The sequence below is a fragment of the Xyrauchen texanus genome, chromosome 32 (genome assembly GCF_025860055.1).
Source record: "Xyrauchen texanus isolate HMW12.3.18 chromosome 32, RBS_HiC_50CHRs, whole genome shotgun sequence".
NCBI lineage: Eukaryota > Metazoa > Chordata > Actinopteri > Cypriniformes > Catostomidae > Xyrauchen > Xyrauchen texanus.
In genome coordinates, this window is record NC_068307.1 from 29833882 (window position 1) to 29857554 (window position 23673).

The 23673-nt window shown below is 40.3% G+C and overlaps 1 protein-coding gene across 1 annotated transcript in view; it reads right to left on the reverse strand.

The window, feature by feature from the left end:
* Positions 1-1383: 1383 nt before the first annotated feature.
* The window catches only part of LOC127626119 (ankyrin repeat domain-containing protein 13C-like), a 31120-nt gene continuing 8830 nt past the window's right edge, over positions 1384-23673 (reverse strand). Inside the window, exons 4-13 of the mRNA XM_052101686.1 lie at positions 19494-19579; positions 16424-16469; positions 15907-15973; positions 14382-14526; positions 14157-14288; positions 11823-11984; positions 8423-8502; positions 5262-5360; positions 5074-5174; positions 1384-3181 (exon numbers count right to left, since the gene is read on the reverse strand). Of these exons, the coding sequence (XP_051957646.1) occupies positions 3051-3181; positions 5074-5174; positions 5262-5360; positions 8423-8502; positions 11823-11984; positions 14157-14288; positions 14382-14526; positions 15907-15973; positions 16424-16469; positions 19494-19579 (1049 nt within the window). The 3' untranslated portion in view covers positions 1384-3050. The remainder of the gene's footprint in view (positions 3182-5073; positions 5175-5261; positions 5361-8422; positions 8503-11822; positions 11985-14156; positions 14289-14381; positions 14527-15906; positions 15974-16423; positions 16470-19493; positions 19580-23673) is intronic.

A 23673-nucleotide genomic window follows, 5' to 3' on the forward strand; every position in this document is an offset into this window, starting at 1 on the left:
CGCTACAGCTCCCCTGGTGAGCTCCACTGATGGGACTCATTCCACACAGACCGGCACCGCCGCTCTGTCGCTCCCTTCCCACTATGTGCTTATGTATTACACACACACTGGCCCGCACTCTTGCCGCCAAATAGTATTTCCCCACTCACAAGGGCTCCCCGGGTCCCCCACCCCAGGGCTCATGCAGTGGATGCTTGGCGCGCACGGCGTTGACAATGGGTTCCCGTAGCGTAAGCTAGCTTACGCAATACGAGAGAACCTCTTGTAAGAGAACGAATCGGTTACCTAACGTAACCTCGGTTCTGTCTAGATGAGGGAACGAGTATTGCGTAGCCGGCCGTGCTCGCACCACGAGTGACTTTCGCGTCATTCAATGAAAATCAGGGTTCCAGCCTACGAACTACACTTATATGCACTCTAGCCACGCCCATTTTGGCGGGCTTTGATGCAGTAAGCGCGCGGACGCCTCTCATTGGACGCGAGTTCACCTAAGTTCGTCTATAAGCTGCAGCAGTTGCCGCAGAGCAACCAATGAGCTCGCTAGCTAGCCCGCTCAAGGTCTGCAGTTGCTGCACTGCGTTGACAAATGATACAAAATTAAGGATAATTTTTTGGCTTCAATATCTCAGAAAAGATGAATATTTCCCGTAGCGTAAGCTAGCTTACGCAATACTCGTTCCCTCATCTGGAGAGAACCGAGGTTACGTTAGGTAACCGATTCGTTTGACAAAAATATAGTAATAGACAAGTATATGCCATTTCTTTTGCAGAAAAACCAAACAACAAATATCTCATAGCTACCATTATTTAGAGTCTGTGATTATCTTTCAATCGAGTCCACACACAAGATAATCAGATGTATAGATCATTAGATAATCCACATGAAGCACAATGTTACATATGACCAGCAGGAGATGGCGCCAAATACACGACACAGACGCAATGATGACTCAAATGACACAGAATGAAACTCATTCTGTGAAATCTCATGACTAAAATCATGTCTGCATGCTATGCAAACCTTTAGTCATTGTTGTGTTTGCATGTGTAATTAGTTCTGATGTACAATTATTATCTTTTATTTGTTTGGAGATGTTTTTGGACACTATGATCAATTATATTTGTAATGTCATAACATTTGACTACTTTGTTGTATCAGTATGCAATTTTATTTGGTTACAGTTGACATGATTGGGAAAAGCAGTTTTCAGGAGCGACCTTATTTACACCCAGAGATATTTCATGTCACGTAAGACAAATATGGAGAAAATTAGTTTGTCTTTTTTTAAAATTATCATTATTCAGCAGTTTCTTAAGCTGCGAGTCTCAGAATGTATCATAATCTATATCATTAAATTTTTTAAAAAGTTTTCTTGACATTGATACCAAACACTCGACTCTCCTTATTTTTATTTTTATTTTTATTGAGTTATAAGTCTTTAATTATGGGGATGTCACTGAAACAGGAAATCTTTAAAAACACCTTCAGAGCTTAAAGGGTTAAATGGTTATAAACATTTAAAAATTACATTTTCATTCCAGAGCAATATAAAAAGGGACATTGTTCCTCTTTCCGGTTACATTCGGCAAAAACTGTCATTTGTTTTTGTTTTTTTTTGTTCCTGGAACTGTTTTTAGTCCCTGATCGTAACGGACAGAATTTCAGAGATTGCCGCCTGTAATCAGAATAATTATTACATAAACATGTGGAGTGCACCGTTTAATAAAAAGCAGTGTAGGCTACATATATTTAAGCTTTTAAGACCATAAAATAATAAAAAAAATATTTTTATTCTAGTCTTATCAAATGTTGTCTGGATTTACATTTTCCTGAATCAACATTCCTATAAACCAACCAGATGTCACGGGTTTGAGTTTATAAATCATTCTTAAAATATTTTACACAAATTATAAGAGAATCTTGCTAATTAGACCAAAACAAAGAGTAAAACAGACTATTTGGTGTGACCACCTGGACAAAACAACCCCCTTAATACATGTCGTTTAATACATGGACATTTTATTCATTACAATTTGTCATGTAAAAGTCCAGCAGGTTCATACAAGGGTCCCGCTGTACAACAGGGAGAAAATCTGGGGAGTTTTCAAGGCATAAAGCGAAACTAAAATCAAAGACACTGGAAAAGTGTAGAAATAAAATAGAAAAAAAATCAAAACACACAAGTTTTCCACACTAGCCAGTAGTGGGATATAGAAGTGTTGCAGCTTGTTTCGATTCTGAAGAGGAAACACAAAAGGAACAGAAAATGCCCAATTCTCCAACAGGACACTGCTGGTGTGAAGACGACGCAAGCTCATGATTTCCCCAGCGCCATTACTCAACGTGTCTGGAAACACTAATATCTCAGTGAACATACGTGTCAGTTATACATGTGGAGAATGTTTCATTTTAATATATTTACATCCATCAAGCTGAAAATAAAGTGAAACCAATTATTTGCATCCACCGATGGGCTCCAGTCACCGCAACTACTTAAATCCATCTAAACATATATGCTACATTAAACTCTGGCCCTGTTCATTCGTTATTAAATGTGCGAAAGCATTAAACAGATCTGAGCAACAAAATGTGATTCACTGCTACCATAAACAAAAGAACTGGGAAAAGAAATCCTATTTACAACTTGCACAAAGAAAGGCTTCTCTTATCTGTAGAAATGACATATATATTGTATTCTGTGACCGCTTTCATACAGTTCAAATCATATACAGACGCCTTCCTAAATATACACGTGTCCTTTAAGTGTTAGTAACAGTTGCACAAAGATATAGATGAAAACGAGGCTCATGTCATAACTTATAATGCCATATTTCCAAAAGACCCGGACGTCCAAGGCGTTCCTCGACTGGTTCCATTATCGGTGTCAGTTCACGATCCCTTTATGTCCATATTATGTAAAGTAGTTCCTAAATGAAACCTGTTCGTTTCCATCTGCAGACGTCTCGTGACTTATATTGGACTCAAAAGTAACCAAAGGGAGGTGTTGGTAAGACGGGGACTGAGGATGGAGACGGTGAGACACAGCAGCTCAGAGGTCTGGGAAACGACTGGGATCCTCTTTATAGTCACTAGGAATCGTAAAAATGGACTGGTCGAACTCATCGTAACGGAACTCCTGAAAGGTCACGGTGGCCGTGATGGTGGGGAACACGGGGATGTCTAGGGAAGAGAATGACATCATCATCATCATCATCATCACTGTAACATAGAGAAGACACTCGTACTAATGCTGCGTTCAGTTCGTGTAGGAATGATCATGATCGAGCGCAACAGTCTGTTTCTGGATGGAAAAATCCCATTTATTTTCTCCATAGAACATTTATTTTTAATTATAAACAGACCCACCATGAGCTCTGAGTTTGTTAATCGATGGTATATGCTTCTGTTGAAGACATCAGTCTGTGTTATTTTTAAATAATTAGTTTAATAGTGGAATTCCTGGAGAAGAACTACACTACCCATAATCCTCAACAGGAAGATCCACTAAGAGAAGAGCTCTGCAGCTATAGGACTCTGAATATCTTGCAATAAATATAAAGCAGGCTATTGTTTCTATACTTACATACAACAAATTTAAATTGATAGTCTTATATATTTTCTCATCATTTGCAATGCATCATGGGATTGTAGTTCATTCCCTCATTAAATACGGTTAAGTACACAGTCTTGTGTCTTTGTATTTTTAACTGATTCTCAAATATTTTTTTGCTTCAAATCAAAGTTTGTGATGTTGTGATTCACCTCAGGTTTGATTCATGGCACACGATATAGAAAAAAAATACTTCCGGAAACAAGATGGCTGAAAAAGTGGGTGGGCACGGTTGCGCTATATTATGTATAGAAGCCCATTTCCACCACATAGGACAAAATGGAGCTTTGGTAAATCAAAATTATGTCATAATGCTAAAATATCATAATTACGAGATAATTATGAAAAATTCAACATTGAGATGAAAACTCTCTTTATATTATGATATAAAAAGTACAAATTTTGAGATAAAAAGTTTTTACATAATTTAATATTTTGTGATGAAAAGTAAAACATTTTAAATAAAAACTAAAAATTGAGAAATAAAAATTATGATAAAAAGTCCAAATTTTATATTTTGTGATGAGTCAAAATTATGTGACAAAAAGTCAAAAGTTTGAGATAAAAATAAAAAAATGAGATTAAAAAGGCAAAATCTGTGATGGTTTAAATTATGAGATAAAAGGTCAAAATAATGATAAAAAGGTCAAACAAATTTTAGATAAATAGTAAAAATTACGAGATAAAACAAATATTTTGAGATGAAAAGTCAAAATTTAGATAAAAACTACATTTTGAGATATTAAATATATAATATTAAATGTAAAATTATCACATAACTCATAATGACAAAAGTTTATATTTTAAGTCAAAATTATGAAATAAAAAGTTGAGTAAATTTAATATTTTGAAATAAAGTCTTAATTATGAGATATTGTAATAATAACATTAAAAAGTCAAAATTTTTAGATAAAAAGTAAAAACTTGAGATAAAATTCATGACTTTTTTTCTAATAATTTTGATTTACCGAAGCATGAGTTTATTTTAGAGATTCTTCTTTGAGCTGCTCATTTCCTTGGAATTACACAACAACTGCAAAACGAATCCATGAGGAGCTTTTGTGGTTATCGATGAGAGTAAAATCAGTATATTATAATCCCGAAGAACAAATCATGAGGTGAGACGATCACTTGTCCACGTTTCAGAGGATGTTTTTAAAGAATAAGCAAAAGCACAAATTCCAGCAATTGTAATGATTCAAGTACAGCGAATGAACATCTGCAGCAGCACAAATAAAAGGTTTAAGTGTGGCTTGCTTCAGATTCACTAATGAGTTTCATTTAGTTCTTAAAATCCCACTAGATGGAGAACAAATGTCCTTCTTACGTCCTGAGTGAGACATTCTCCACTGAAATCTACTTTATTGATTTTAAACTCACAGTTGGGGTCATTGGAGACAACGAGTCGTGTGTGCAGCATGAAACAGTGAGTGCTGAAAGTGGTGTATGCATCTGCGTTTACCTAATTTGACAGGAAATCCAGGCGGGAGTTTCATTTGTACAAATTCTCTGAGTTTATTGAAGTGCTTGAAAGGTGCGATCACCTCCAAAACATTTAACAACCTGCACAGAAAGACAAAGACGGCCCATCTCATACAGCATCATACTGCAGTTAGAAAATCTGACTAATATATTTCCTTTCACACTTACGACTCGATGCCCAGGGGAAAGTCTTGACTCATGGCCACCGTTGCTTTAAAGTTCTTCTTGCTCTCTTTGCACACGAGCTCTCGGCCGAGATGAGGAGCTCTGAGAAGACAAGCAACATCCTGAGAATCAACAACAAAGGCCAAAGTATATGTGCTTTCAGAAACTCGTTTCATCATCCTGTTCTGACATATTAAGGCCGGAAACTTCCTCAACGCAAGAATGCAAATGTTTGGCCAATGCAGTGCAATCAGTAGACATAGGCAGTAACACACCTCAGTCCTCAAGAAGGCACTAGAGTTTCCTTCAAATGTCTGTGCCATTAAACCGCATGTGTAAAGACTCGGGAATACTTTGTTTTTCCGCGGGTCGATACGTCACGTGCATAATGTATAGTCAACCGTGCCCATACGATAAGACTGCATTGTGATGCTCTTTTGTAGTCAATTTCACGCCTAAAGCATGCAAACAAATTCCTAACTACTTCTCCAAATTTGTAATCAGGTTACTTTACTGATTACTTCATTGAAAGTAATCAGATTACTAATTATTTTACTTTTAAGTTCCTTTTTAAAACACTCGTCACAAAAAAATTTTGGTTCCATCCATCTATCTTCAACCGCTTATCCGAAGTCGGGTCGCGGGGGCATCTGCTCCAGCAGGGGGCGCCAAACTTCCCTATCCCGAGCCACATTAACCAGCTCTGACTGGGGGACCCCGAGGCGTTCTCAGGCCAGTGTGGAGATGTAATCTCTCCACCTAATCCTGGGTCTTCCCAGAGGCCTCCTCCCAGCTGGACGTGCCTGAAACACCTCCCTAGGGAGGCGGCCAGGGGGCATCCTTACCAGATGCCCAAACCACCTCAACTGACTCCTTTCCACGCAAAGGAGCAGCGGCTCTACTCCGAGCTCCTCACGGATGACTGAGCTCCTCACCCTATCTCTAATGGAGAAGCCCGCCACCCTTCTGAGGAAGCCCATTTCGGCCGCTTGTACTCGCGACCTAGTTCTTTCGGTCATGACCCAACCTTCATGACCATAGGTGAGGGTAGGAACGAAAATTGATCGGTAGATCGAGAGCTTTGCCTTCGGCTCAGCTCTCTTTTCGTGACAACGGTGCGATAGAGCGAGTGCAATACCGCCCCTGCTGCCCCGATTCTCCGGCCAACCTCCCGCTCCATTGTCCCTCACTCGTGAACAAGACCCAGAGGTACTTGAACTCCTTCACTTGGGGCAAAACCTCATTCCCTACCTGGAGTACGCACTCCATCGGTTTCCTGCTGAGAACCATGGCCTCAGATTTAGAGATTTTTTTTTGTTTTTCTTCTCAAATTTAAAATGTGTTTCCTCCTTGTTCATGTCACACAGCCTTCAGCTGTCACAGAAACAGATGTACATACACACACCTAAAGGATTATTAGGAACACATACTAATACTGTGTTTGACCCCCTTTCGCCTTCAGAACTGCCTTAATTCTACGTGGCATTGATTCAACAAGGTGCTGAAAGCATTCTTTAGAAATGTTGGCCCATATTGATAAGATAGCATCTTGCAGTTGATGGAGATTTGTGGGATGCACATCCAGGGCACGAAGCTCCCGTTCCACCACATCCCAAAGATGCTCTATTGGGTTGAGATCTGGTGACTGTGGGGGCCATTTTAGTGCAGTGAACTCATTGTCATGTTCAAGAAACCAATTTGAAATGATTCGAGCTTTGTGACATGGTGCATTATCCTGCTGGAAGTAGCCATCAGAGGATGGGTACATGGTGGCCATAAAGGGATGGACATGGTCAGAAACAATGCTCAGGTAGGCCGTGGCATTTAAACGATGCCCAATTGGCACTAAGGGGCCTAAAGTGTGCCAAGAAAACATCCCCCACACCATTACACCACCACCACCAGCCTGCACAGTGGTAACAAGGCATGATGGATCCATGTTCTCATTCTGTTTACGCCAAATTCTGACTCTACCATCTGAATGTCTCAACAGAAATCGAGACTCATCAGACCAGGCAACATTTTTCCAGTCTTCAACTGTCCAATTTTGGTGAGCTCTTGCAAATTGTAGCCTCTTTTTCCTATTTGTAGTGGAGATGAGTGGTACCCGGTGGGGTCTTCTGCTGTTGTAGCCCATCCGCCTCAAGGTTGTGCGTGTTGTGGCTTCACAAATGCTTTGCTGCATACCTCGGTTGTAACGAGTGGTTATTTCAGGCAAAGTTGCTCTTCTATCAGCTTGAATCAGTCGGCCCATTCTCCTCTGACCTCTAGCATCAACAAGGCATTTTCAGCCCACAGGACTGCCGCGATACTGGATGTTTTTCCTTTTCACACCATTCTTTGTAAACCCTAGAAATGGTTGTGCGTGAAAATCCCAGTAACTGAGCAGATTGTGAAATACTCAGACCGGCCCGTCTGGCACCAACAACCATGCCACGCTCAAAATTGCTTAAATCACCTTTCTTTCCCATTCTGACATTCAGTTTGGAGTTCAGGAGATTGTCTTGACCAGGACCACACCCCTAAATGCATTGAAGCAACTGCCATGTGATTGGTTGATTAGATAATTGCGTTAATGAGAAATTGAACAGGTGTTCCTAATAATCCTTTAGGTGAGTGTATAAACGTAGGAATTCACATCACATGCTAATTATATATTTGTATCACAAGTAATGTACTTAAAATTAGTTAATTTCACTGAAAGTCCGTAACTGTACTCTTGATTAAATTTATTTTTAAATGTACTGTGTTACACTACTTTTTGTGCCTTAAAGTAATTAGATTACAGTAACTAGTTACTTTGTAATCCAATTACACTCAACACGGCTCATGACTAAAGCTGTGATCACACTACACTTTGCACTAGGGTTGAACAATTAAAATTAGAAATTTGAGTACTTGTCGAATTTAAGATGATAACGCACATTGGAACGCTAAAATGAACATTCGATCTTTGGATGTGTGCCAAGCACCGATGATGACTTACACTCTTGGGCGATGATAAATGCACAAGACGCTGAAATATTGAATATAATATTTGTTTTTTGGGATTAATTGATTCACAGGCTCAAAGTCTAGTGTGACCGCTGGCTTAAAGGTCCATTTGTGCCCCGTCCTCACGTGTTTAACGGGAGTATGTTCATGATGAAGGAGGGCAGACTTACTTGCCCGTCTCTGCAGTGATGTACTCCTCCCAGGAGATAGTGTTTGGAGATGGAGGGGTCAGTGACTGACGTCTCACCGGCTATCAAATTAAAGAGAGAAGAATCAATAATCATAAAAATGCCATCATTTAGAGATGCTAGAACCGTAATACAAGTTCATCGCCAGAAGAGGAAACCAGAGATAAACTATTCTATAGGTGCACGTGTTGAAGTGCGCACATGACTGATGATGTTGTACAGCGTGTGGAGATTCATTTACATAAGGTAACAATGACTCGTCAACTACTAAAATGAGCAGTCGTACTTTCTATCCCAAACATGAATCCCAATCCTTTCGAAGACATTCCCAGGACAGAATCAGAGAGATTGATACAGTTCACCATCCAATTCACAAGCTCTCGACTTCTGATTCCATATGGATTAATTTGGCTATTTTGTTGTTTGATTAATATTAACGACACACTAGACAGCGGAAGGTCTATGATGTTACTTGTGCACTTCAAGTCCAACATATTGATACAAGTTTGCGTTTTGTCCAACGGTTTACATTCACTAGACATAAAAGACCGTTTATGAATGTCTCACCAAGATGGACGCTTTTACCGAATTTTAAGGAGTATTTTTCCGTTTAGGCTCGTTATCCGCCCAACCCGTTACTTTGCAGGAGTACACACACATAACAACCGGTCAGTCAGTCGAACAGCGACGGGAACCGAAATGAGTATGAGTATGAGTATCAACTATTGATAATGAAATGTTTTATATCTTCGCAAAGCTGAGGATCTCATGTTTACAACGACCCCTAGATTGAGCTGCAAGACAATTAAGTTGTCAAAATATATGATAAGACTGTGTGAAACATGCAAGCCATCCGAAAATGGCTGGACAGCTTTTGGAGTGCTTTTCTGTGTTGAGCGCCACCTACATTTCAGATCTGTGTATTGTGATGAAGGTGATCGAGGAAAACTTTGTTTTTCTTGTACTTGCTGCCATCTAGAGGAATAAAATAAGACTCTATGCAGAGAGATTAAACAGAACCAGAATTACATGCTAACAAACTTAAAACAGATTATTTGGTATTTTTATTTATTTATGTTCATCATGAGATCTTAAACATTTGTGTGTACTATGGCTTTCAATCAATTAAAGTTTTTAATCAAATTAATCGCAACTGATCTCATGTAAAAATAATTGCTGAGAAAGCCCCTCAAATAAAAATTCAATATATAATGATTAAATAATTAGAAATAGTTATATTTTAATAATTGAAAATAATATGCAAGTGTATATATATATAATATATATATTAGGGCTGTCGAATTAACAAGTTCATTCGGTGTGATTATATAAAAATGAACCCGATTAATCATGTCCACGGACCATAATAAGAGATATTCCTTCCATATATCAATTCAAGGTTGTAGTTCCACGTGTTTTCTCCAGGGGGCAGTAAGCGAAACTCCAGCTGTACAGGCAACATGCAGCTTATACAGAGAACAAACCACACTTATGAGAGCAGTTAACATCGCTCTATTCTGCAATTGAACTCGTCAATCTGTTTGAAATAGATTTATTATAAGGGCTTGTTTAAGGACGCGTCAATGTACACCTGCGTCAGACAGACACTTTTGGAGCGTCTCACTTTGGTTGCGTCGAGTCATAAACATACGTTTTTTGTTCGCTATGTCGATGTGTTTGAACACAAGAACATGTCCTCATCTTGTGCTGTCTGCTGTCGGTGAGGGTGGTTTGTTCTCTGGATAAGATGTGTGTTGTCTATACAGCTGGAGTTTCACCTACTGCCCCCTGGAGAAAACACGTGGAACTACAAGCTGCAATTGCTCAGGAATATCCGATATGACGGTCTAGGGACATGATTAATTGCGTTAATGTTTTTAATGTGTTTTTTTTTAATTAATCGCACTGAATTCACGCATAAATCAATAGCCCTAATATGTATATAAATAAACAATATTATTGATTCATTATTGTAACCATTTCTTGTAATCTGGCAGAGGGCAATTATTTTACAATTAGTCCACTGTATGTGTGAAAGATGAGCTTTTAAATTTGGGAGTGAAAAATTGCAGGCAGCAGACCAAAAAAGCTCCAGATTTTAAAGGTGCTATTTGTAAGATTGACAACAAGCGTTTGAAATGGGTGCTGCAGTCCAAATTCTAAATATCGGAGAGCTGTGTGCCCCACCCCAGACACGAAGCTCATGCGGGATGCCAGAATGTTGACACGCAAATTATCCAACTCCGCGTCCATTTTAAAGGATTTCTGTGCTTTAAGTTGTCTCCATGTTCCAAAGACATCACCCATATTAATCCTTGTTTTACTACACCTCTGGTCATGGTGGTGTTTAGACGGATGGCGAGGATTTTTAGGTCGTGTGGAATCTGTTATCTCTGATCAAGTTCGTTTGATGGCTCTGATCCATTGCTGCAGCACGCAGTGTTGTTTGCCTGCTAACTGGTTTCAAATCTGGCAACCCGGCGGTGTCGAAATACTATTGGTGAGTGGGCAGTGGGCGGGATCACACAGACCAAAACATAAACAGAAATTACGGCCTGGAATTGAAACTTCAAAGTAGAATATACAGGCTGTAGCATTGATATTGGAGAAGCTAGTATTTCAACTTAGCATGTTTCCTAACTCTCTAAGGACATAATATGATTTAATGATATATTATTATGAGTAAATATATAACATATAGCACCTTTAAAAAGGACTCAAAATATCATAAAAGTGGTCCATGTGTCTCATGCATCATATTCCAAGATGTCTGAAAGCATACGCAAAAGAATTGAAGTCATTTTACAGTTAAAATCTTGACGTCCATTGTGCGGTCATGAGCGCTACTAGAGAAGCTCGTTCACAGCAACTCGTGTGAGTTTTTTTAGGTGAACTATTCCTTTGAAGTTCTACAGTGATGATGATGAGAAGCACCTTTGAGACACAAGTTAGTCCGTGATGTTAGATGCTGAACTGACAGCACTATTGAACACAAAGCTAAACTCAAACGAGCTGGGCAGAGCACATTCAGTCAACACTTTTCATGAAAATAATCTTCATTGGCGAACGTCCATGGGTTGGGCACGTTTGTGGGAATTGTGTTGTGTGATGTGCAGTAATGTGGCTGACCCAGTTTTATAATCGTGGAAAACAAGTGCTGTCAGCAACCCTAAAAAAACAATACTGACACTGATCCAAATGGCAAAAGCTAAAAAACAAATCTAAAAACAAATGGCATTTGTAAATTCTCTGAAGATAATGGAGCGGTTCCCAGGACATTGCTAATCGGTCAACACAACATTTCAGAACATTTCCATGGCCCTAATTTATGCCATGTAACCATGTTAACCACTAAAGAGAGTGGCCCGGGGACGGAGCTCACCTCAAAGGTCTGTTCGATGAGGTTTCCTCCTTTACTGAAGCTCTCCATGATGGCCTTGTTCCTCAGAATGTCCTCTTCACTCAAGTGCTCTCGTCTCTTCCTGGACTCCAGAACCAGACCGTTCACCATGTAGAAATCCGCCAGGAAATTCCCCACCCGTTCCTATGGCAACCAATGAGAAACTCAATTTCCTTTCAGATCGCATCCAACGGCCCAAACAGAATGAAACAATCCAGCTCAACAAACACCTCAAATGTCTCCAACGGGATGTTTTATTTTAAAGGTGTGTACATTTCTGGATGTTAAAATACTTTCTCGTTTGTTAGTTTAATGTTCAGTCACTATCAGTAATCCATTGACCTTCTGAACATGTCAACATGCCAACATCTGACTCAACCAATGGCTTGAGTTTGGGTCGGGACTGTCAGTTGGACTAATGATGGATGGCAGAATGGGGTTGTAGGCGTGTTTAGGAAACAAGTGATTATTTTTGCAATAGAGCGCAACAGTTTTCAACCGTCTTGTTTCCGGTAGTATTTTTCCCATACATTGTTTCCTTAGGGATTTCATAAAACACGAGGTCCGCTTAACGTGGACTTTAATTTAAAGTCTTAAAACTTTAAAGTCCCTGTATACATAAGTCAGCCATATGAGGTATCATTTGAAAGCTTAGAATCTGAATTTTTCATAGAACACCTTCAGTTTTGCATTTATGTTACATAAAATAACAAAATAAGGCCTGAAATCATTCACGGTGAAAATTAGCGCCCCCTAGAGGTAATGGGGAAGAAATATTAATATGAAAATAAAAGTCCTTCACATACAGGACCTGAATGGACAAGTCATATATCAAATGAAAGCTCTCATTCTCATTAATGTGACTGTATAGTTTATATTTTTGCCTTAATACCACAGTTCGAAAGAATTTCAAAAGAATTACAAGTCATCAGATACAAATGTCTCTTTATGCTCCGATCACTGCTGCTGTAAGCCCCAAATAGATAAACACTTATACCTGCTTTTCCTTTAGGTCGTTTTCTTCAAAATGAGCCATTGTTTTTGTCTTTGAGCTTGCTTGTGTGAATAATCCAATGTTATATCTTAGATGTACAGATGTACAACAAAGTATGCTAAACAAATCATCGGGAAAATATGTTACCGACTATTGCTGATACTTGGATTGAGCTTGTAGTCCACTCAGAGGTCGAGATATTCAATTAAATAATGAGGATGTTGCTTGAACTGAACATTAGACTGAATGTCTATGGACGAGCACATCTGTGAGGGATATAATGTGTTAGAGCGCCCCCTACAGTTCACATCTGTGAGGGGTATAATGTGTTAGAGCGCCCCCTACAGTTCACATCTGTGAGGGGTATAATGTGTTAGAGCGCCCCCTACAGTTCACATCTGTGAGGGGTAAAATGTGTTAGAGCCCCCTACAGTTCACATCTGTGAGGGGTATAATGTGTTAGAGCCCCCTACAGTTCACATCTGTGAGGGGTATAATGTGTTAGAGCGCCCCCTACAGTTCACATCTGTGAGGGGTAAAATGCGTTAGAGCGCCCCTACAGTTCACATCTGTGAGGGGTGATAATGCGTTAGAGCCCCCTACAGTTCACATCTGTGAGGGGTAAAATGTGTTAGAGCGCCCCCTACAGTTCACATCTGTGAGGGGTATAATGTGTTAGAGCTCCCTACAGTTCACATCTGTGAGGGGTATAATGTGTTAGAGCGCCCCCTACAGTTCACATCTGTGAGGGGTAAAATGTGTTAGAGCGCCCCCTACAGTTCACATCTGTGAGGGGTATAATGTGTTAGAGCGCCCCCTACAGTTCACATCTGTGAGGGGTATAATGTGTTAGAGCGCCACCTACAGTTCACATCTGTGAGGGGTATAATGTGTTAGAGCGCCACCTACAGTTCAAACGTTCAAAATGCTCCAGCGTTTGAGGTTAAGGTGCGTTTTTGCGTTAACACACCTCAGTACTCAAGGGGGTGATAGAGTTTCCTTCATTAAACAGGACTGTTCCCATTAATCTCACTATAGCGCCTCTTGTGGCAATGCTGAGAATGCAACGCGTAGTTGCGTTAAGTTATGAATTGTGGTCAAACATGTTTTAGAATGCTACGATGTGTGAAATCAAGCTTGCGTTGCAAGATGCATCTGCGTTGACGCATGTATCAGCCCCAAGTCATCATTAAAAATCAATTCCCCAACGGAAAGATTCATGGAATGTTTAACTGTTGCACTTTATTCGGTTTGGTGAAGCTAGCGGCACACTTCACATTTAATAAATGATTCATTTACACTAGTACACTGGAGACACCAACCGTTTTGTCCTCTCGGAAGAGCCAGCCCGTCTGCGACCGTGAGAAGGTGATGGATTTAGTGGACAGTGTTGCGGAGTAAACATCACTGCTCATTAAGATGTCCACCTCTTCCTCGGTCTCCATCTCTGATTCCTGAAACAACACACACAATACAACGATTATCACACACAACCAAATACACTTGTGTGCTTAACCCTCTTGATCAACTCCTGATGAAGCACGTGCCTCGTGATGTATCCTCTGATAAACCTTCTGTTCGTTGTCGAGAACTACGAAGGACTCTGAGGGAACCGCGTCGCCGCTGAAGATGAAGCTCAGGTCTCCTCGCTGGCACTTCATATCCGTGAAATCAATTAGCGTAGTGTCCAAACTAGCACACAAACACACAGATGACGAAAGGTGACTCTTCAGGTAAGTTCAGCTTAAACACAGTCTAATGGTTATGTTGTCATTTTTACTATGGAAAAACGAAAAAATGAAGGTTTTCACACATTTAAATTTAAAAGCCATTTACACATACTCTGGACTACCTGCCAAACGAAATGTACATTTTTTCATAACAATTTTAGCTATTTGGGGCTTACATCAGCAGTTATCTGTGCATTAATGGGATGTTTGTATTTGATGTCTTACAGAAATCATATTTCACTTGGTGAGCCTATTGAAAATCGTTCAAACTGTGATATTAGTGCAATAAAACAAACTGTACAGTCATATTCATGAGAATGAGAGGTTTAATTTGATATATGACATCTCTATTTAAGTGCTATTTGAAAGACTTTTATATTCATATTAATAGTTCCACCATATGACCTCTAGGTGGCGCTTATTTGCGATGTGGATGTTTTCAGGAGATAGTTTTTTATTTTATGTAACATAAATGCAGGAGGGATTGTTCTCTTTGAAAAGTTCAGATTCTAAGCTTTCAAACGATACCTCATATGCCTGAGAGTACGTAAACGTAGACTTAAAACATTTGAAGGGTATACGTTTTTGCGATCGTCCCAAATGGATCACAACGTTAACAAAAACATCAACACGTACAGGGCCGCTGCCTGTAGCTCTCTCTCTCTCTCCTGACCTGCCACATCTCGTTGCATCCCTCTCCTCGGCTGATTAGCCCGATTGGGGGCCGGGCGTGCATAGTCACGTCCCGGCCACACCCACCTCCTTGTCATAGTGATGCAAACGGTTTATTCGCAAACCGATGATGGGTTTTGACCATTCATCATGAGTTATGAGTGTGCGATAGCTTGATGTGACGAGCCCACCGAAAGGTCCGACCTTGGCACATAATCGCGCTTGTCATTCGGAAGTGTTTAACCCACAGCTGGACGATAACGTGGGTCCTCACAATCCGCCAGAACAGTTTTGAGAGCGTGCAGCCGTGCACTCCCCGGTATGCGGAGACTGGCGGTGTGTGTGTGTGTGTGTGTGTGTGTGTGCGCATCGCAGCGATTTCAGCCCACATTATATCAGATATTACACTTATTCTGCGATGCATTAAATAAAATGAGATACTTGATCCATTCTTGCAAATAAAACTGATCCCAAAGCAGGGAGAGGTCATTCAGCGGCTCCCTCGTGATAATGCGCAGTACGTAGTGGATGGAAACGCACAACAATTCAAACAAATATTTTCTTAAGTCAAATTTTTAGAAATGTGCTCAAAAAATGCTAAACATTTTGGATGGAAACCCAGCAACTGACTCACATTTAGAGGACAAAACAACACGTTTGTGAAACTTACCGGATATTAATACCCTGTTTGTAGATCTTGCAGGTGTCAGATGGCAAAATCCGTGACAGTAAAGGCACTGAGAGAATTAAACACACATTCACAATCTTATCCATCAGCACACTGAACATGTGAGTAATATACAGAAACCTGCAGATTATTCCATCACAACATTGACTTTCATAAATTCAGTCACATATACCACTATTTTTTAATTTTCTTTATATTAGAAACCATTATAAACCATCACAAGACGATCTAATACTTCATCATTAATCAGACCAGCAGGGGGCGTGTTTGTGTGCACACATAAAGGCCACACCCACAAAGATGACCTCAACACTGTAAACAATCCCGCTGAGGTTCGCTCTGTGACCCGTCCTGACATGATCAGCTAACTCGGTGGACAGATATTCACTAACATCCTTAAAACAATACTGGGTTTAGCCAGTACAAACCCTGCTGAGAATCTGATATTATATTTGCACCACAAGATGTTTAATCTGTACATGAATATAAATGAACTCACCCCAGCTTTGAAAATCCCAGTGAAGCTCCAAATAAAAATCTCCAAGCTACAGAAAAACACGAAAAGACCACCATTAATAAATAATGCTGTGTATGGTTCATTCAATCGGATAAATACACATAACATCATACTGAACACATGTGAGGATATGTTCAGTTTAATAATCCCTCTTCTGTATTTTTATCTTTTTGTAGACAATGTTTTTACATGAATTGGTTGATGACAGTGTGATCCCTTTATTCTAGATGAGTCGCCCTTGATTATTTTGAGTCTAAACAGTGAAAAGTTTTTCTAAAAGGTCCAAAATCACATTTTTGCCACTCCTGACAATGATGAGACACTTGTGACACTTCTCTATGCCTTAAATGTGTTACTGGCCAATCCCATCTTAAAAACTGTCCGCCGTTGTCTCTGACAAGCGTTTGCCGTTTTCCAGCAGGAGTCACGTGTGAGTAACGCCAAGTGAAATTTTATAGAAGTTATCCAAAAATATGGAGAAAAAAAAAATGGTTGCTGGGTCACTTCAAATAGAGACACGAGGTATCCAGACTGTCTTTTCTAATCTTTAAATAAACGGATTAAACTGTGTCAGTCCTCATTCCCAAATGTATAATGACAGCTACATTTGGTCCAAGCTAAATCTAAATGAAGCTAATAACTTGTTAATTCAATGATGTATTGATTCAGGTCTTTATAATGTTTTTCTCTTTTCAAGTGACTGATAATCGTTTGGTTCAATTCTGATCGAGTATCTAGTTCTTAAATCACATTATGGAGTAAATTAGCTATTTAATTACTTTGCAATGTCATTCTTCACTCCGGTCCACATAAGAATAATACCCATTCAGTTTGTGGGAATACTCGGCCAAAAACTGCACCATTCACTGAAATCTCCCATTCATTCCTATGGAAAGTTCTAGAAAGCTTGTCAGAGCGAATAACGGTAACCAAGGGGGCGGAGCTTCGTTGGTTTGGCAGTGAACTCTGTGTGGGCGGTGCTTCGTACTCAGCTCCACTGAATATTCACAATGGACAAGGACATCATTTTAGCGACAAGTTTGACTTTAACTCTCAGAGTATAAAATGACGTATTAAAGAGTCCGCCTTCAGCTGCGTTCACACTGCCAGCGACTTTATCGCTGCAGGTCGCCAGTGGCTGGCGGTGAAGTCGCTAGTGGGTGTTCCCACTACTGGTTGCCTAGTAACGTTTATAAATGACATTCATGGAAGCCATTCCATTGCTGTTGACAGCGAATCAGTTTTCTTGCCACTAAAACAAACATTTATGAGGGGGCGGAGGAGTGTCCCAAAGAGTCGCCGGGAACGCTGGAGGGGCGTTCTGTCCGCCGGGGGTCGTGGGTCTGACTCCGGTCCGCCTGAGAGGGTGGAGGAGTGATCGAGGACCATGTGACGGTGTATCGGAGAACCGGCAAGTACGTTTTTTTTTCATCTCTCTCTCCCACTGCCGCTCCGCGTTGGCCTTTTCCCTCTCTTTTAAATTTTACAGTGTTTTTTTGGGGGGTACTACACTGTTACAGGAAGTACCCCCCTTTTAAATTATTTCTGTTTCCATCCCCTCCTTCATCCAGGTAGACGGGGATGACCTGCCGGCAGACAGGGCGGAAGGCATGCCCCTCCCCAGGGAAAGAGGGGGATGTATGTCCAGCGGAGGTTCCCCAGCCTGAGAGAACGAGGGAGGAATGTGGCAGGGCGGAGGGCATGATCATACACAACTGGTCCCGTATCAGGCTAATCAAGCCTCCGAGAGGGATAAAGGCCGACCGAGGAGGATGGTGCAGGAGAGAGAGATCGTTTACGGACATGACCGTCATGTGTGTGTTTGTGTCTTTTGTTTAAGTTTCTCATTAAACTAGCCGGTCAAGTCAAACTGTCAAGCCAGTTTTCGCCTCCTCCTGCCAATCTAAATCCCTTTACAGGAACATTTAACAATTTTGTACTACACGGAAGCGTTAGGAGGAGCTTAAGGTCAATTGAAAAAATGTTTGACCGCAACCTTTTTCTATGTGCTATGATATCGCATTATTTTCAATTAAAAATATATTTTTTTCTCTGTGACGATGGAATCATCAAGCTTATATTTCTTGTATTTTTGTGAATAAAGCCCAAAGTATACTTCAGTTGACAGTGCGCGCATACACCGGCGGTTTGCTGCATGCACGCTACAACTGTAATGAGAGACTGGACTATTTGTCTTCAAGAGTTTAGACCCATAAATGTCTTTATATTCCTTCAGACTCGAGTTATAGTATCTCCTGATCTCCTGTGTGGAGATTACATCTTCTTTTAACATTTCTTTGTGACAGAAACGGCTCAAATGTGAGTGTTGTCACCTTGTGGACCCACTAATCAGTGCAAATAATTCCAGGCGCATACTGCACGTTCAGAGTATGTGCGGTTAGAAAAATCGGGCCACGCGTGTTCAGTGCTCCAGCTCTCTGCTGATGACAAAATTTGCGTCACGCGTCCTGGACGCAGACGACTAGCGTTTGCATCTGACGGAGTATACTATGATTTTAACAGTGATCTGTCTCTCAGTAAACCTGCACTAGTCACAAAAACATGAAGAAACATTGTGATTTTGTGCTCGTGTTTCTGATGTAATTCCCAAATAACATGATGAACAAACCCGGGTTCGGAGCGAACTATCGAACCGATTGTGAAAGTACTCTTATTTCTCCATTTCTGTAACTCTTCCACCTGCTTCAGGTAATAAATACATGCACAAAATGAACAAACTAAACCATACATATGAACCCATGATCTCTGGATGGTCAAGAGCGGCTGAGTGTGCTGAAGGACACCGCTGTGAACCATTTGGCAGAAGTGCAGTGAGTGCCTGTGTCCTTGCAGGTCACTTCCTGTCTGAAACGCAATGACCACAGAACACTCCCAACGGGTTCCTCTCGCTGACCCGACAAGAGTGCCAGCAGGCTGGGATTAAATTGTGTGTGTGTGTGACACATCTCAAACTGCTGAGAGGTGTTTGTTACACCGCGGCATGAGTCCTGCAGTGAAATGTGCTGCGGCTCTTTCATATGTAGTTGTGTACCTCTTTCAGCGCATTAAGCAGACGTGGTCTTTTGTCCTCCACGCTTTCTCGCGACTGCTGCTTCAGCTTCCGTAGAAGAGCTGTGACTGCAACACAATAAACACACACTGGTCACGATATCAGCTGAATTACCACCATAGCAAGAATTATAACAATACCACTCATGTACCGAGCTGAATGTTGTAGCTGTTCTGTTTACAGTTTCATAAAGATTTATTAATCGCAGAAAGTAACGATAAGGATTGTTTACATTAAGGTTAGAAACAGGCATTTGCTCACACCCGGAGCTTACATAGAAACCAATACTGACCACATAGTCCACATCAAGGACATCACATTTCTATTTTTTCACATGTTTTCATTCAGAAAAACAAGTGGTGAAAGATTGTTTTTTTTCTTTAGATATTTCATGTACATACACACATACACATACACATATACACACACACACACACACACACACACACAAACAAACACACACACACACACACACACACACACACACTCACACTGGTCTGATAAGCTTCTGAGTTTCTTGTACCGCTTCATATTTTCTTTCCACTATAAATGCCAATCCTCATCCATTGGCCTGAAAGCACACGCCATCATCTAGCAACCAACAACTCGACTTCACACATCCACGGCGCCCCCCAGTGGACTCAGTTGTAACTGCAAGACTTGGTACAAGATTCAAAAATACAGTAAAATTCAGAGTTGCCTACAGAAGCCAATCACGCAAAGGAAAAACTATTTTGGGATATGCTGGACCATTTAAATGAGAATGTGTTGCACAATGGTCTATTATTGTGGTTACACGATGGCACTTAACACATTTTAGGCTCTCCGATGGCGCATCCTCCTCTAATCCTGGGTTTCGGCACCAGTGTAAAGGGGATCAGGAAAGAAAGAAGCAGGAACCGGATTAACAATCAAAAACTTTTATAAGGGGTTCTGTGTATCTCAGCGAGTCACTATCACACCTGGAGTCGTGAGTTTGAATCCAGGGTGTGCTGAAGGGTGTGCCGAGTGACTCCAGACAGGTCTCCTTAACAACCAAATTGCCCCGTTTAATAGGGAGGGTAGAGTCACATGGGGTAACCTGTGTGTTGTGTTTATGTGTTGTGTGTTATTTGTGTGTTGTGTGTTGTATGTGTGGTATGTGCATGTGTGTGTGTGTGTGTGTTGTTTGTGTATGTGTGGTATGTGCATGTGTGTGTGTTGTTTGTGTGTGTGTGTGTGTTGTTTGTGTATGTGTGGTATGTGCATGTGTGTGTGTTGTTTGTGTGTGTGTGTGTGTTGTTTGTGTATGTGTGGTATGTGTTGTTTGTGTATGTGTGGAATGTGTTGTGTGTGCGTGTGTGTTGTGTGTGTGTGTGTGCATGTGTGTGTTGTTTGTGTGTTGTGTGTGTTGTTTGTGTGTGTGTTACGTGTATATGTGTGTTGTTTGTGTGTGAGATTGTGTGCATTGTATGTGTGGTGCATTGTGTGTGTTTGTGTTGTGTGCGCGTGTGCTAATCAAAAGGATTGTGATGCTCCTGAACATTTCATATTTCTGTATTTTTTAATCTAATTAATTAATTAAATTAAATGGTCGGTCATTTTCGACCAGGGAACACAAGTGTAACAAAGTGAAATAAAACCAATAAAATGCAACGAAATGGTAAAAAAATACAAAATAAATATGTTTTCAGATATTATATGTGAACAAAGTCAAGAAATTTTATTACAATTGGATTAAGAAGGGGAAAAAAGTAATCCGTGTCAAAATGACCAGAACACAACATAAGGGTTCATTGGTAGAACTCGCCAACACTTTACAATAATGTTGTATCCATGAACAATACATATACAGCACATATGAATCTTTTAATGTTCATTCCTGAAAGACCGCAGACAGTTCTCAGTCACAGTACAGCACAACAGCATCAGCTGTTTAACACAGATTAATAATTCCTCCAGACTGATGGTTTAATCCAGAGTTTAATCTGAACACTGACCCTCTTTAATTCACTACGTCACAGAGCGATTATAAATCAACAAAAGAGCCATTTTATTAAAATGTGTTACTGTCTTTAATACATGAGCTGAGAGGACGACTCATGGCCTGATTACACACAGGAAGTGTTCCTAATAAAGCCCTTTTCATCGGCACACAAAGCTGAGGCGGTCCATAAGGAATTCTCCTCCTCCAGTTGTTAAAAGTTCATTAGAACAGAGAAACACTCAAGTACATCAGCTGAACCCAGATCAGATATGTGCAGGGATGGCCGGATCGATCCAAAATAGGGCTGGGCGACACATCAAATACCCGCGATATGATCGCGATGATTTTGCTGACATCGTGAATATTGCGATGATTTTAATGGCCATTAAGTTTCACAGAGTGCATCAGTAATTTCATGCTCCTTCAGAGCGGTTTAATTAATCAAAACAACATCAAAGTGAAGATACGATCATATGTGATTATTTAACTGCCAAAGGCTGCAATTAAAGACAGATAATCATGGTCTGTGCGCTTCAGTGAACACAAAGTGCTCCGGCTTCACTTTAAATGTTCCTGGTCATAACAGGTTCATACACACAGTGTTAATGACACAGAGGAAGAGACGCACATGGACTCTATTTCTGTAGGGATAAAATTATATAATTAAATTAAAGATTTTGCTTCATGAGAAATAAGAGCTTGAGGGATTAATTAAAGCAATAAAATAACGTGTGAAAGTGAAGAATTTAGATAAGAAATATATTATTATTGCATTATATAATATAAAATAATATTAGATAATATAAATACAATAAAAACATATACAAAATATATTTTAATGAGTTCCAAAAATAATAGTATAAATGTAAAATTAACCAAAATTTAAGTTGACCAAAAAGAGAGACATATTTTAAGTATTTAGAAATATTTTGATATTTAAAACACAATTTTTCATGTCATTCATATAGATTTAAAACCTTAAAAGGAAATTATATATCCCTATTTTATTATTTGATTAATATATCTGAAGTTAAATATGTAAAAAATACTTTTACATGACAATTATTCTTGAAAGCTCTAAAAGAGACAATTATTCGCCACAATCGCAATTATCAGTTTCACAATCAATCGGCATAAGCGCAACTATTCGAGCGACAATCAATCGGCATAATCGCAACTATTCGAGCGACAATCAATCGGCATAATCGCAACTATTCGAGCGACAATCAATCGGCATAAGCTCAACTATTCGAGCGACAATCAATCGGCATAAGCGCAACTATTCGATCGACAATCAATCGGCATAAGCGCAACTATTCGAGCGACAATCAATCGGCATAAGCGCAACTATTCGACGACAATCAATCGGCATAATCGCAACTATTCGACGACAATCAATCGGCATAAGCGCAACTATTCGAGCGACAATCAATCGGCATAAGCGCAACTATTCGAGCGACAATCAATCGGCATAAGCGCAACTATTCGATCGACAATCAATCGGCATAAGCGCAACTATTCGAGCGACAATCAATCGGCATAAGCGCAACTATTCGGCGACAATCAATCGGCATAAGCGCAACTATTCGACGACAATCAATCGGCATAAGCGCAACTATTCGACGACAATCAATCGGCATAAGCGAACTATTCGATCGACAATCAATCGGCATAAGCGCAACTATTCGGCGACAATCAATCGGCATAAGCGCAACTATTCGGCGACAATCAATCGGCATAAGCGCAACTATTCGGCGACAATCAATCGGCATAAGCGCAACTATTCGATCGACAATCAATCGGCATAAGCGCAACTATTCGGCGACAATCAATCGGCATAAGCGCAACTATTCGACGACAATCAATCGGCATAAGCGAACTATTCGATCGACAATCAATCGGCATAAGCGCAACTATTCGATCGACAATCAATCGGCATAAGCGGAACTATTCGAGCGACAATCAATCGGCATAAGCGGAACTATTCGAGCGACAATCAATCGGCATAAGCGCAACTATTCGAGCGACAATCAATCGGCATAAGCGCAACTATTCGAGCGACAATCAATCGGCATAAGCGCAACTATTCGAGCGACAATCAATCGGCATAAGCGGAACTATTCGAGCGACAATCAATCGGCATAATCGCAACTATTCGATCGACAATCAATCGGCATAAGCGCAACTATTCGATCG